This window comes from Thermobia domestica, chromosome 13, assembly GCF_964235325.1.
Source record: "Thermobia domestica chromosome 13, izTheDome1.hap1.1, whole genome shotgun sequence".
Lineage (NCBI taxonomy): Eukaryota > Metazoa > Arthropoda > Insecta > Zygentoma > Lepismatidae > Thermobia > Thermobia domestica.
In genome coordinates this window covers 193,402,222-193,419,013 of record NC_137466.1, presented here as the reverse complement: position 1 = coordinate 193,419,013, position 16,792 = coordinate 193,402,222, and the positions used below count along the sequence as shown (strand labels likewise).

Sequence of the window (16,792 nt, the reverse complement as noted above, 5' to 3'; positions counted from 1 at the left end):
ATGCAATGAAATGTACTAGTGGCGCTGATAGCGCACGTTGTTGACATACATACATACCGCGAGTCTATGTGCTCGGAGGCTAGGTAGGTATGTCAACAATGTGCGCTATCAGCGCTACTAGTACATTTCATTGCATAGTGTCTCCACAGCAGTGTTGCCACTATTTAAGTTCCAACCCTCGTATATATATAAATGATCGAAAATGACCGATATCAGAGAGCGAAAAAGTGACTGACTAATGGATTTTCATATTTTAACCCACCGAAGCGGCAATTGACGCTAGTCTCTATTACAGGGTTCATAGTGGTTTGGTCTCTTGTAAATAGTTGAAAAGTGACCAAAATCTCATCATGCCCCTTTTTTCCTTTGTCAATTTCTCCATCACCTCTCTCTTTGTTTGTTGTTTTGTTTCATCTTTTGTTCTTTACTTCTTTTTTTTTTTAAGCTTCCTCCTTTCTTAGGTTTTCTAAGTATGTTTTGTAGTTACGGTAAGCAGACTTAGCGCAGCTCAGATGTAAGAAGCTTCTGATTAAATGGAACCAGTTCTGGTCTATTTACGAATTTCTTCATCCCAGACATTATATTTAACTTAGCACTGAGAGTTCTCGAAGCCATGAAATATTCAAATTCATCACCTACTCTTAAGAACATACAAGAAGCATAACACAAGACGAACATGATGAACCACACAACGTTGAGCGGAGCGGTAACTATTACGAGAAAAAACTAAAAGACTATTATGATAGAAGAAAGAATAGACACAGGAGGGTACTCAACCCCACCTTGAGAGCTTAAGCATCCACCAACCACCCAGTTATTGAAGCTTTCAGAAAAGTTATAAGTAACAAGTTTCTACCTTTTTCCGTTTATTTTTATAATATTTTTCTTAGAAAACTGCCAATACAAAACATAAATCACACGAAAAAGTCACTCTAACTCCCAAAAAAGTAACTTTTAGCGACAAATTTGAAAAAAAGTAACTTTTAGTGACCAACTTGAAAAAAAAAGTAACTTTTAGTTTAAAAAAGTGACTCGCTATGACGCCTGCAAACCAAACTCTTTTACGTGATATACACGTAACCCTAGTACTTGTTTTGCACTGTGTACGTCTAATTATACATTATCTATAATACACAGGTTAAGTACCATTACTCAAAATGGAAAGAAACATTTAAGTACTCAACTCCAGTTTATATTAAATATGAAATAATGCAGTGAAATGAGTAATGCTCCGATGTCCCATTCCGTCACAAAAAACACCAGAAATCTAAATTACGAACATCAACATACTAAAACTCACTCACCTCAAAAGACTTGACCAGCTGCTGGCTTTCATGGTTCCAAACATGAACATTTCCATTATACAACGAAGCAAGCATCCATGGTTCTGTAGGGTGTAAATCCACACACTTCACTCTATCCGAACGTGCGGTGAGTTTTCTCTTGATATCTAATCTGAGCGGCTAGAAATTGAAAAACTTTTACTAAAGTAAGGTAGTTGTAAAACGGCTTAAAGATACTATTAGATTACTATTACATAGTTAAAAACTTACCGTTAAGCGTCTTAAAAATTTGTAGCATGTCAATAAAATATATACCAGTGGCTCGATTCTAGGACGCTTACAGGTAAGGTTTTAACTATGCAGTGCTTGTACTCGGAATTACAAAATTTGATTATTTACCTCTTATAGGTAAACAATTCCATCATTAGCAAATATATAGCATAGCATACATCTATCAATATTTGACATAACGCTACCTAACATGGTCGAGTGGTTTAAAGTAATGGACTGGAGATCGCAAGACTGACTGTCGCGAGTTGAAATTTCACTCAGGACATCAGTACAAGACCGCACTTTCACCAAAATAAGTACACGCATCACCAAAACTCAAAAACAAATACGTATACAAAAGCAGTCTGATATCTGGATCGAAACGTTTGAAGAGTGTAAAAGCTTTTCCTCTTTTAAACAATACAGTAAAAAAGAAACTTACCAGGTCTGCAAAACCGTTCGTGCTGATGTGGAGGAAAGTGAAATTCAAACGGCAGGTGTTACCAACTCTGCCGAGATAATGTATGACGTTGATATTCCCGTCAACCGTCAGTCAATGCATAGTTGTGAGGTATGTCGGATTGTCGAAAGCAGTTCTGTAGGAACTACAATTGTCAAGTGAACATGTCAGTGCCAAAGGATGCTTTACGACTGAGTTTACTAGTTCAAATTAGGTAGCAATAATGCTAATCGAAAAATATGCTCCGCGTTTGGAGAGGTATTAGCGAGTATAACAGAGTAGAAACAGAATAACAGTCTCTTAGTACAAACAGTGCAGCAGGAGCAGAGATACTGGTTTTTCATAGAACAGGATATATAAAGGCACGATAATGCTTTGGTATAAGGGATTTTTAAGATCTCGAATACAGGCATCAAAAGTAAAAGATTTGCCAATTTCGAAAGCCTGTAAAATCAAAAGTACCTGAAACCATAGGACGTGGCTTTTTGTACAAGAACTATGACTGAAAGGGTTTCAGAAAAGATGAAATATAGCTCGAGTTCAACATCCTTCATGCCAATTCTTGGCTCCGATTTTCTTTTTCTTTTTTTTTTTTTTTTTTTTAATTGCAATTTCTTTGATCAAATTTCTCGAAAGGGGAAAGAAATTTCAATATATATAGGGTGTTTCAGACGTTTGGAGGATGGTCTGACACCAAGATAAGACAAAAATATAGACCAACCTGCGTGCACAAATGTTTCCTTTCAGAGTTACAGGCTACCGTAGTCGGGTCAAGACTTCACTTAGAAACTAGTGTGTGACCTGTAAAATATCCATGTCTCAGAAATCTGCGGTACTTCCACAACAATTTTTATAGAAGTAGTTGGTGAATACTTCAAATTATGTACCCGTAGCCAAGCTCCCTCTATAAAAATGGATACGTGAGTACCTTAGGATTCTGAAACATGTATTTTTGGATAGGTCTCATATGTTTTCAAAAAAACTATGGACCTTTAAAGTATACTTTTTCATGTTTTTGGCAGCCTATAACTCCGAAAGGAAGCATTTGCGCACCTAGGTTGGTCTATACCTTTTGTCTTATCTGGTGTCAGGAATAACCTCCCAAACGCTGTCGGTGTTGTTTTGAAACACCCGGCGGGTAAAGGGACAATCCTGCTTTCTTCTCTTCGTAACATAGGGTTTGTAAGTCGTTAACTATTCCACCAGGGAAATCAACATCGACATTTAAGACGAAAATTCTTTTGTGCGCGCGTCTGCTTGTTTCTTCCAGATCATAGGGGCGTATTTAGAGGGGCCCGATCCCCTCAGAAAAACATTTTTTTGGGGGGAGTTAATATATCTTTAGGGAAAATTTATGTACGTAGGCGAGTCAAAAATTATCTATACTTTCGTCATAACTTTTCTTATATTGCGCACTTTGCCTTCTGTCCTCGCATATTTTATTGTTATACTGTTGTGGTAATGCTGTGAAAGTGTGATCTTAATTTCTCCATTTTTCTTTCTGCAGTTGCAGATATATCATGGCTGCTCCACTAGAAGTTTGCACCAAAGAGGAACAACGAGCATTGATCCGATTCCTCTGGTCGGAGGGAGTCAAAGAGTCAGACATTCATTACAGACTATCATCGCAATATGAGAGAAGTGCATTACCATGTAAAACTGTGTTTTTGTGGCTCGAGAAATTTAAAAGTGGTCGAACAAGTATAACGCATGAAGGGGGAGCAGGACGGCCATCAACCTCCACTGTGCACGGTGGGTACCAAGAAAGCTTACTGCAGAACACAAGGTCACTCGTGTTAAGGTCTGTCAACGCTTACTCACTCGCTTCAACAACAAAGGTGATGCATTTTTAAGCAGAATAGTCACCGGCGATGAAACATGGGTTCATCACAATGAGCCAGAATGAAAGCGCCAGAGTATGCAGTGGAAACACCCTAGATCTCCGACGAAGAAAAAATTCAAGACTGAGCCATCAGCAGGAAAAATTATATTTACTGTGTTTTAGGACTCTCAGGGGCTCATAATGGCAGAGTTCACGGAGAAAGGAAAGACGATCAACAGTGTGAGTTATAATGTAATGTTGGAAAAGAATCTCAAGCTGGCAATTCGCAACAAACGCCGAGGTTTGTTGTTGCATGACAATGCACGGCCCCACACGGCTCATCACACTATTGAAACCATTAACAAGCTGAAATTTGAGTTATTGGAACACCCTCCCTACAGCCCAGACCTAGCCCTATCTGACTTTCACTTGTTTGAGCCACTCAAGAATGCTTTGCGTGGTCGCCGATTTGCCACAGATTTAGACGTGTAAAATGCGGTGCAAAAGTGGCTTCATGACCAACCTGAACCTCTTATTTGGAAGGAATACCTAAGCTCGTTGACCGTTGGACCAAGTGCATTAATAAGGAAGATTACGTAGAAAAATGATGTGCATAGTATAACCCTAGCTTCATGCAAATAAACTGTAGAATGAAAAGTGTAGATAGTTTTTGACTCTTCCTCGAATTTTATATGTATTTCGTGCCGCAAGCTAGTTCCGATTTTTTTTTTTTTTTTTTAATATGCCCCTACCAAATACCAGTAACTTTTGTGAGAAAAAGTGTCATATTGAAGAACGTTGCTGTACTTTTTCCTTTATGTCTAAGAAACATTGTTTGGGATTGAAATAAGTTAATGAATGGGGATTAATTCAAACCCTTCAATTCAATACTTTCACTTAAATGGCACAATTAACATTTAATACTAATTCCTAATGTTTAATCTTCAGTTCGCGGCTTGTATTATACGCGAAAGAAAGATGAGATTTAAATTTAAAAAAAAAAACAAAAAAAGTGATTTTTTTAAAAAATCATGATCTTTTCAACCATAATGTTTTTTTGGATGACATTTAGTATCTCCCCCAAAACTATAATTTGCCTATTTTACGTCGAGAACAGAACCCATCCAACTCCTGCGGGCCTCCTAACCCGTTCATACTACTACTACTTAGATTGGGGGAGATACTAAATATCAGCCGATTTTTCTTCAGTTTGCGACTTGTATTACACGAGGAGAGAGATTTGTTTTAAATTTTTTAAAAAAAATCAATTTAAATCAAAAAAATTATTTGTTAAAAAGAAATCATGATTTTTTCCCTTGTTCCAGGTGGCAACTAAAAACACGAACACTATTTAACCGAGTCAGGGCAGGAGTGTCGCAGGTGGGCCCGAGCGGTAGCAAAGAGGTCCGTCCATAAGAAACAGGCGCGTCAGCGGCGGTGGGTATACGCATAAACGAGAGTAGTGGAAAAACATTTTATATGTCATAAAATGCATGGTTTTTGTGCACAGCTTGGAGGAATATTCTAAATCCCATTCAAATAAGTACCAAAATGTACTAAATTAGGTCAGATTAGATTAGAGCAAAAACAACTAACAAGTATTTTCTCAACTTTAACTATTTCCTTCATCTGAATTTTGGATGACATTTAGTATCTACCCCAACTCGTTTCATGGTTCCGGAATCGAGTACCTTGTGTTTGCCTAAATTTTGATAAAGGTAGAAGTACAAGGGCTCTGGGGGCTTCTAACTCCCTTCGCTAGCTGTCCCTAGCTCAGCTATATTTTGTAAAGTAACACACTGAAAATCCTACATGTGCAAGATTGGGGGAGATACTAAATATCAGCCTAAATTTCACTCTTTTCCTTACAAACCAGAACAGATTCTCAAATTCAGTTGGTAAATTTATTGAAATAGGTCCGGCGATGCAGCAGTTCACCCGTTCACCGGGCATTGCTCGACCAGACAGTTCTACCAAATTTTGATACATATGTTTCACATTTTATTTTACCTATAAATTTTCAATTTAGTAGGGTAATAGTTAAGAACAGCTACTTCCGGCTCCTTAACTATAACCGTAGATACTAAATGTCATCCAAAATTCTGATGAAGGAAATAGTTAAAGTTGAGAAAATACTTGTTTGTTGTTTTTGCTCTAATCTAATCTGACCTAACTTAATACATTTTGGTACTTATTTGAATGGGATTTAGAATCTCCCTCCAAGCTGTGCACAAAAACCATGCATTTAATGACATATAAAATGTTTTTCCACTACTCTCGTTTATGCGTATACCCACCGCCGCTGACGCGCCTGTTTCTTATGGACGGACCTCTTTGCTACCGCTCGGGCCCACCTGCTACACTCCGTAATAGTTAAGAACAGCTACTTCTCATCTCCCGTGCACGAGGATACATCTTACTGTTGCACTACCTAAACACCCTAAGTACAAGGGCAAGAACTCAGTCTATTACCTACTTTTTAACATCCTAGATAGTCATTGAATAATTCCTGAAAGTATGGCGTTTCTCGTCCTTCCCTAAATGGGAAGTACGGCTCCTTAACTATAACCTTTAGTAGAACCGTCTGCTCCAGTGAACCCGTTTAAACATATTTACTTGCACTGGGAATCTATCACCAATTGCTTCTTCGAAAGTGCAAAGGCAATCATTTTCATTGTTTATACTGGACGTTTATTTTTTTTTCAAAATATAAATGATCGAAAACGATGTAATTAATAATAATTATATAACACACACACACGAACATTGTGTACTATTTAAGGAATGCAATTGCAACTTGATCTTAGGGTTACCTGAATGGAGTAAATATTCTTGTTAACATTTTTTCCACACAATATTAGCTTCACAGTCTAGCAAATCTTAGCAATAAGTAGCAGACTATCTTTTCTCTCATTTAAAAAGATAAATACATTTGAGGTTCCATCGAAATGAAACAAATACACAAAGTTGCCACTTGACATATAAAAGCTAAAATTATTATAAACAAATAAGAACTATTATTTTCTTTCGAAAATACAAATTCAGTGTAATATCTTACCATTCTGACACATAAGCCTTACACAAAACTTATTTTTTTCTATCAAGCACTGTTTCCAACACTTCTTTGCATTAGTAATAAACACCGGACATCTGCATCACACACGCAAACGTGGCTATACGATGCGATGCGACACAACGCGATTCATCGCTGGTGCTTTTGGCAATTCTCATATTGATCAAGTGCTATAATGACCATTAACCAGAATAGTCAATTATAATTTTTCGCTCCAGTTTTGTTCTTTGGTTCTCATTCCGTACCAGACTGCACAAATTTGACAAACAACAAAACAATGCAAAAGCAAAGCAAATCAATTATCCGCTTTACCATTTATTGCAAACTAAAAAGCACATTATACCTTGCATTAATGCAAACGTGGGAAAGAGATACACTCTCATTCTGCCTCTTCTTAGAGAGAGAGAGAGAAAAAAAATGAATTATCAGTAGATTCTCTTGAGGCTTGAGCACAATAAGGAAACTGGGGATACGGTGCTTGAGTGGTAGAGTATACGTCTCTGATTGAGTAGTCACTGGTTCAACCCCAGCTTATATGAGCTCCTGATGGAAAACATGTTCGTGATTTTTTTTTGGGGGGGGTTCTCCCAGATCTTGTCATATTTTTATCCTACCAATTATTCCAAAATCATAAGTTTGAGTGTATTATAGGGAGCTAGCTTGTTTACCAGCGGGGGCTGAGGTAGAGGGGGAAATTTTCATTTTTTTTTCTGCCTGACTCTTGCGACACTCCCTTACCCTCCTTCTATATGTCAGCGTTGCCAGTCGTAAAAAAAAATGTCACATGAATGTCATTCTGAAGAGTTAGTTGATTATTTGTTGGGTGTTGTTGTGGACGCGGTTTTGATGCTTATTATTTGTTTGATAATGGCTTCACAGCGTAAGAGAGGGCAAACTATACACAGCGAAGCTAGAGAAGTAATAAGGAAGGTCATAGTGCAGTGTGACGAAGAAGCGAGGGAGAAAAAACTGAAGCATCTGTTATGACAGTCTAATTTGCGTGTGTCCACGTATACACGTTTTTATATTCTTTGAACATTATTTATGACTTAATTTTTTAAAATTGTATTGAGTATTTATCTTCATTGTTTTCTGTTACATTTTAGTGCCTATTTTACTGTCTATTTTGTAAATTTTAAGTGCCTATTTGCCCACCTATTTTCCAGGTTTTTAATGCCTAAACATCTGAAGCCTTATGCAGAGTCGTTTTGAAGTCTGATTAACGCCATACTACGGGAGTAGTAGGCCCCCCCGTATATTGAGCCGAGTCAGCAAAAATTTTTGTGACGTCATAGGTCAAAGGTCAATGACCTTGGCCCGGGGTCAATGACCTGGAGGTACATAGGACCACCCCCTCTAGATTTTGGCAGGGGTACCATGGCCCACCCTCTAAATTTTGGCAGGGGTACATAGGACCACCCCCCTTAAATTTTGGAAATTGCCAAATCTAAAAATTTGGTGTGGTAGCCTAGGACCATAGTATGTACCTCTATCAGTATTGGGTGTCTATGTCGTTCCCTTTTATGGGTAAAAAATTGCCAAAAATTCAAATTTGGGGGGTTTTGACCTAATTTCTCCCCTTTGATGAGGTATTATTACCCTATATGGTTATATGGACGTATACAGGGGTCCATTACCTTTCATAAGATATGGGTACATTAATGCACCCCTTGAAAAATTTGGGAGGGGTACCTTGGCCCACCCCTTAAATTTTGGAAATTGACCAATTTAAACATTGGGTATTATAGTACAGGACCCTAATATGTATTATGATAAATTTGGGTGGTCCACCTCATTTCCTTCTAGGGGTACAAAATTGCCAAAATATAAACGTAAGCAATACGTTATACCACGTGTTTGGTTTTTGGTCGATTTTATCCCCTTTGATGAGGTGTTATTATCCTATATAGTTATATGGTCATGTATAGGGGTCCATTCCCTTTCATAAGATATGGGTATATTTGTGCACCCCGGGAGGGGTACCTTGGCCCACCCCTTAAATTTTGGAAATTGCCCAATTTCAACATTTGGTATTATAGTACTGGACCCTAACATGTATTATGATAAATTTGGGTGGTCAACCTCGTTCCCTTTTAGGGGTACAAAATTGCCAAAATTTTAGTACAACCACGTGTTTGGTATTTGGTACATTTTATCCCCCTTTGATGAGGTCCTATTACCTTATATGGTTATATGGTCATGTATAGGGGTCCATTATCTATCATAAGACATGGGTACATTGTTACACCCCGGGAGGGGTACCTTGGCCCACCCCTTCAATTTTGGAAAATGCTCAATTTAAACATTTGGTATTATAGTACAGGACCTCAATATGTATCATGATAAATTTGGGTGGTCCACCTTATTCCCTTTCATGAGTAAAAAAATGGCCAAAATATAAACATAATCAATATGTTGTATCACGTGTTTGGTTTTTGGCCCAATTTATTCCGTTTGATGTGATCTTATTACCGTATATGGTTATATGGTCATGTATATAGGTTCATTTCCTATCATAAGACATGGGTACATTGATGCACCCTTTAAAATTTGGGAGGGGTATCTTGGCTCATCCACTCAGTTTTAGAAATTGTTTAATATAAGCATTTGGTATCTTCGTACAGGTCTTCAAATATGTACCACTATAAATTTGGATGGTCCACATCGTTCCCTTTCATGGGTAAAGAACTACCAAAAATCAAATTTCGGAGGTTATTGACCCCTTTGATAAGTATTTAGCACGTTATACGGTTTATTACCTTTATATGTTTATGTGCCCTTTTAAATTTGGGAATTATCAGATAACAAAATTCGGTAAACGTTTTCTAGGACCATTGTAGATGTTGATGTTCCTCCTATGGCCAAATATTCAAAATTTAAAGGTTATTGACCGGCTTTATTATTGAATAACTACAGGATTTATTACTTTTTCATAAGACACAGGTGTATTTGTGTACCAATCTTTAATTTTGGGAGGGGTACATTTCTTATTGTCATATCAATAATTGGTAATTGTTCTTAAAATTGGATAGTATCTCATTCATTGGGTAAATCATTGTCAAATATGAGTATGATCACGTGATCAGTTATTGACCTATGATGGGATTAGGAGTCCAGGACATTGGTACATTTAAACTTTGTAGGATAATTTGAGAATGAGTCATTGGTTTCGATTATTACAGCCAAATATAAACGTAAGCAATACGATGTATCACGTGATTGACCTTGATGAGGTAGTGTACAGGGATACATAGCTAACCTTATTGAAACTTATGACTCATAGTCTTAAGGGAATACATGCTACAACACTGGCAAAGTTATTGTTGATGCAATTTGATTGGTTGATCACTATCTTTCGTGCAATCTGATTGGCTGATCACTATCTTTCGTGCAATCTGATTGGTTGATGAGTTTCAAATCTTTGCTGCATTCAGTTTTGTTTTAACATTTAAAAAGTTTTTGAATTTTTTGTTTGAAACTTTGGTTTGACATTTTTTCGTTTGATATTTTTAGTTTAAAAATTTTTGTTTCGAAATTTTTGTTTGAAAATTTTGTTTCAAAATTTTGTTTGAAACTTCTCGTTTGAAATTTTTGTTTGAAAAATTTTTGTTTAAATTTTTTTGTTCAAAATTTTTGTTTGTAAATTTTTGTTTCAATTTTTTTGTTTAAAATTTTTTCGTTTCCAGAATTTTTTTCTGTTTAAAAATTTTTGTTTGAACAGTTTTGTTTGGAAAATTTCGTTTCAAATTTTTTTGTTTGAAAATTTTTTGTTTGAAAATTTTGTTTGACATTTTTAAAAGTTTGTGCACTCATTAGTAAAGAACCGGAACTGTTTAGAACAAAAACCTGTGGCAACATTATGGTGCAATAGTACAGGTCAGAACATGGGGTTGTACTTGAAATGAAAAAAACAATTCATTGAAATGGATCATTTTATTACACTCCACATACATCCATACCAGATAGTGGTTCTGGATATTGTCGATACAATGTATTTTGAACTTCTTGCACTAGTTTGTCTTTAGCATATAATTTTAACTCCAATTGAAGTCTTTTAAGGTCTATTGCAATATCAATTGGTGGAAACTCAATGTCCATTTGATCACAAATAAACTGTTTATCAATACAGGTATTCACCCACGAACGATGTTGACAACCATCACAATATCTAGATACATGCTGTACAATATGCATCACACATTTTTCAAAATAGTACTTTTTCAGGAATATACTTGTTTTGTTGCACACTTCCACTGCATGTTTAACACACTGAAATATGCTGATGAATTTGTTCCATTCCGTTTGCGTTAGATACACCATGTTGCGAGGGACATGGAATGTACTCTTTTTACGTAACAGCACCATCTTCTCTTCGAGGACTGTACGCAGCACCACATCATGATTTGAGCCTAATGATTTGACTATGGTCACATTTAGCTCATCATGAAAATAATCGTTCATTTGGTCGATTCGTGAACATAATATTTGCCATTCTTCACAGGTCAGTTGTACACCAAATTGTTCTGCTTTGCCCAATCGAATCACTGGTTCAAATGTTCTAGCACTTATACCAATCATCACATGTTTTGTTTGAAATATATTTATTGGATAATAGCTTGCGAAGATGAACTCTTTATCGTTAGAAGTACACATCTTTCCTCCTGAAAAGCACTTGCTCAAATGATTTCGTGGGATGACAGTGTATTGGTTGATTTATAGAACTACGGGTGACGTCATAGGAAAGGAATGTGCTGACATTTGAATTCATGATTTCATCACAGTTATTGACGTCATGCTGACCAACCAAATTCATACAATACGTCTGACGTCAAAGGAATGTGCTGACGTTTGAATTCATGATTTCATCACAATTGCTGACGAATCCGGCTGTGTACTAAATTCAAATGGATGACTTCGACCCAAGAATCCTTTGTAACATAAAGATACAGATCCAGTATTTAAGAAACGTAACAGTTCTTCTTGTTTTGATGCTTCCATGGGTAAATATCTTGCTGGTAAAATTATATTCTTATCATTTTCAAGTTTCACTACGATTCTTAATCCAAACTTTGTAGGGATTTTTTGGCTAGCTAAGATTCTATAAGGTACATTCTGTTGTAAATCAGTAATCTTGGTAAATGATTTCATCACGTCACGTGTGTTTAGAAACTGCAGACAAGTAGCCATGATGACGTTATCATGAATACTAACTCGAACGATACTTATATATGATGCAAAACTGATGACGTTGCATTATCATGTTCTGACGTGTACTATTGCACCATAATGTTGCCACAGGTTTTTGTTCTAAACAGTTCCGGTTCTTTACTAATGAGTGCACAAACTTTTAAAAATGTCAAACCAAACTTTGAAACAAAATTTTTGAAACGAAAAAATTTTGAAACGAAAAATTCAAACAAAATTTTGAAACGAAAAAAATTTTCAAACAAAAATTTTCAAACAAAAAAATTTGAAACAAAATTTTCCAAACAAAACTGTTCAAACAATTTTTAAAGAAAAAAATTCGAAACAAAAAAATTTAAACAAAAAAAATTAAAAAATTTACAAACAAAAATTTCGAACAAAAAAATTTAATCAAAAATTTTTCAAACAAAAATTTCAAACGAAAAGTTTCAAACAAAATTTAGAAACAAAATTTTCAAACAAAAATTTCGAAACAAAAATTTTTAAACTAAAAATATCAAACGAAAAAATGTCAAACCAAAGTTTCAAACAAAAAAATTCAAAAACTTTTTAAATGTTAAAACAAAACTGAATGCAGCAAAGATTAGAAACTCATCAACCAGTCAGATTGCACGAAAGATAGTGATCAACCAATCAAATTGCATCAACTATAACTTTGCCAGTGTTGTAGCATGTATTCCCTTAAGACTATGAGTCATAAGTTTCAATAAGGTTAGCTATGTATCCCTGTACACTACCTCATCAAGGTCAATCACGTGATACATCGTATTGCTTACGTTTATATTTGGCTGTAATAATCGAAACCAATGACTCATTCTCAAATTATCCTACAAAGTTTAAATGTACCAATGTCCTGGACTCCTAATCCCATCATAGGTCAATAACTGATCACGTGATCATACTCATATTTGACAATGATTTACCCAATGAATGAGATACTATCCAATTTTAAGAACAATTACCAATTATTGATATGACAATAAGAAATGTACCCCTCCCAAAATTAAAGATTGGTACACAAATACACCTGTGTCTTATGAAAAAGTAATAAATCCTGTAGTTATTCAATAATAAAGCCGGTCAATAACCTTTAAATTTTGAATATTTGGCCATAGGAGGAACATCAACATCTACAATGGTCCTAGAAAACGTTTACCGAATTTTGTTATCTGATAATTCCCAAATTTAAAAAGGGCACATAAACATATAAAGGTAATAAACCGTATAACGTGCTAAATACTTATCAAAGGGGTCAATAACCTCCGAAATTTGATTTTTGGTAGTTCTTTACCCATGAAAGGGAACGATGTGGACCATCCAAATTTATAGTGGTACATATTTGAAGACCTGTACGAAGATACCAAATGCTTATATTAAACAATTTCTAAAACTGAGTGGATGAGCCAAGATACCCCTCCCAAATTTTAAAGGGTGCATCAATGTACCCATGTCTTATGATAGGAAATGAACCTATATACATGACCATATAACCATATACGGTAATAAGATCACATCAAACGGAATAAATTGGGCCAAAAACCAAACACGTGATACAACATATTGATTATGTTTATATTTTGGCAATTTTTTACCCATGAAAGGGAACAAGGTGGACCACCCAAATTTATAGTAATACATGTTAGGGTCCAGTACTATAATACCAAATATATAAAATGAGCAATTTCTAAAATTTAAGGGGTGGCCAAGGTACCCCTCCCAAATTTTTAAAGGGGTGCACAAATGTACCTATGTCTTATGATAGGGAATAAACCCCTATACATAACTATATAACCATATAACCATATAAGGTAATAAGACTACATCAAACGGGATAAATTGGGCCAAAATACCAAACACGTTGTATAACGTATTGCTTAGGTTTATATTTTGGCAATTTTGTACCCCTAAAAGGGAACGAGGTGGACCACCCAAATTTATCATAATACATGTTAGGGTCCAGTACTATAATACCAAATGTTGAAATTGGGCAATTTCCAAAATTTAAGGGGTGGGCCAAGGTACCCCTCCCAGAGTGCACAAATGTACCTATGTCTTATGAAAGGAAATAAACCCCTATACATAACCATATAACCATATAAGGTAATAGGACCTCATCCAAGGAGATAAATTAGGTCAAAAACCAAACACGTGGTATAACGTATTGCTTACGTTTATATTTTGGAAATTGTGTACCCCTAAAAGGGAGCGAGGTGGACCACCCAAATTTATCATAATACATGTTAGGGTCCAGTACTATACTACCAAATGTTGAAATTGGGCAATTTCCAAAATTTAAGGGGTGGGCCAAGGTACCCCTCCCAAATTTTTCAAGGGGTGCATTAATATACCTATGTCTTATGAAAGGGAATGGACCCCTGTATACTCCCATATAACCATATAAGGTAATAAGACTATATCAAAGGGGATAAATTAGGTCAAAAACCCCCGAAATTTGAATTTTTAGCAATTTTTTACACATGAAAGGGAACGACATAGACCCCCCAATACTGATAGAGGTACATACTATGATCCTAGGCTACCACACCCAATTTTTAGATTTGGCAATTTCCAAAATTTAAGGGGCTGGGCCAAGGTACCCCTCCCAGGGGTGCATTAATATACCTATGTCTTATGAAAGGGAATGGACCCCTGTATACGCCCATATAACTATATAAGGTAATAGGACCTCATCCAAGGAGATAAATTAGGCCGAAAACCAAACACGTGGTATAACGTATTGCTTACGTTTATATTTATGGCAATTTTGTACTCCTAAAAGGGGACGAGGTGGACCACCCAAATTTATCATGATACATATTAGGGTCCTGTACTATAATACCCAATGTTTAAATTGGTCAATTTCCAAAATTTAAGGGGTGGGCCAAGGTATCCCTCCCAAATTTTTCAAGGGGTGCACCAATATACCCATATCTTATGAAAGGGAATGGACCCCTGTATACGCCCATATAACCATATAAGGTAATAGGACCTCATCCAAGGGGATAACTTAGGTCGAAACCAAACACGTGGTACAACGTATTACTTACGTTTATATTTTGGCAATTTTGTACCCCTAGAAGGGAACGAGGTGGACCACCCAAATTTATCATAATACATATTAGGGTCCTGTACTATAATACCCAATGTTTAAATTGGTCAATTTCCAAAATTTAGGTGGTGGGCCAAGGTACCCCTCCCAAATTTTTCAAGGGGTGCATTAATATACACATATGTTATGAAAGGGAATAGACCCCTGTATACGCCCATATAACTATATAGGGTAATAACACCTCATCAAAGGGGATAAATTAGGTCAAAAATCCCCGAAATTTGAATTTTTGGCAATTTTTTACCCATAAAAGGGAACGACATAGACACCCAATACTAATAGAGGTACATACTATGGTCCTAGGCTACCATACCCAATTTTTAGATTTGGCAATTTCGAAAATTTAAGGGGGGTGGTCCTATGTACCCCTGCCAAAATTTAGGGGGTGGGCCATGGTACCCCTGCCAAAATTTAGAGGGGGTGGTCCTATGTACCCTTAGGTCATTGACCCCGGGCCAAGGTCATTGACCTTTGACCTATGACGTCACAAAAATTTTTGCTGACTCGGCTCAATATACGGGGGGCCTACTACTACGGGGTTGACTAAATGATGGTTATCAAAATTGTATTCAGAGTCTCTGATTAGGACGTAGTATTTGACGAAGTTAATCACAAGTGACTAATTAATCTAGAGCAGGGGCTAATCTTTTACCCACGGTTTAGCGTGCGACACAACATTTCGTATTTCGTACTTCATATATTTTCATTTTTACAGACTACGCATGCGCTCATCTACTTTTCCGTAGTTGCCACATTAATTTATCTCACCCTATGCATTGGGGTTGTATAAGTTAATCATACCCAAATCATCATTTTAGTTGTACTGAAGACTCTGATGACCATAACGTGCACCATCCTTAGTGAAGATATAGTATGCTTACTAACTAGTCTGAGACTAACCCCCGATTAACGAATTCTCTCTGAATACCGCCCCTGGTCTCTAGTGATAATGATTAATCGAACTTAAACATAACACATACCGGTATATTCTTCATTTCACTTCTAAACTGTTAATAGGAAATTATGTATATATTTTATATATTTCAAGTGTTATGTAAAAGCTCTGTAATTAGATTGTAAATAAATGTATTATACGAAGACAATGCTATTTTTAGAGCCAATAAAATTTCTTCGAAAGAGCGGAATATTCTTAGATATAATTATTATTAATAAGAATTATTATTATTATTATTATTATTATTATTATTATTATTATTATTATTATTATTATTATTATTATTATTATTATTATTATTATTATTATATTAATAAGAATTGACGCTCTGAAGAAGCTTAGAAGCTTCTAAATGTAGGACTACATTTTTCTTGCATAAAGCGGGGTTTGAACCATCACATTCAACTATTCCCAGCGGAATTGACCGTTTATGTTGCAATCGAAGACTAAAATGCTAGACCGCTCCGCCATGCGGGTGGTTATAAAATGTAGAAGGTGAGTGATATGCAAAATATATTCAAATACGGTAACTGCTTATGCAAATTAAGAAAAAAAATCATTCGATAAGGATTGCACAATTTGCATAAACTCTTTGAATTAAGTGAGTATTAGGTG

General features: G+C 35.9%; 1 protein-coding gene across 2 annotated transcripts in view; it reads right to left on the bottom strand.

The window, feature by feature from the left end:
• beta'COP (coatomer subunit beta') overlaps positions 1-7,053 on the bottom strand; it is an 82,201-nt gene extending 75,148 nt beyond the window's left edge. For both annotated transcript variants that reach the window (XM_081737185.1, XM_081737186.1), the window contains exons 1-2: positions 6,894-7,053; positions 1,305-1,463 (exon numbers count right to left, since the gene is read on the bottom strand). In XM_081737185.1, the coding sequence (XP_081593311.1) occupies positions 1,305-1,463; positions 6,894-6,896 (162 nt within the window). In that variant the 5' untranslated portion in view covers positions 6,897-7,053. The remainder of the gene's footprint in view (positions 1-1,304; positions 1,464-6,893) is intronic.
• Positions 7,054-16,792: the final 9,739 nt, after the last annotated feature.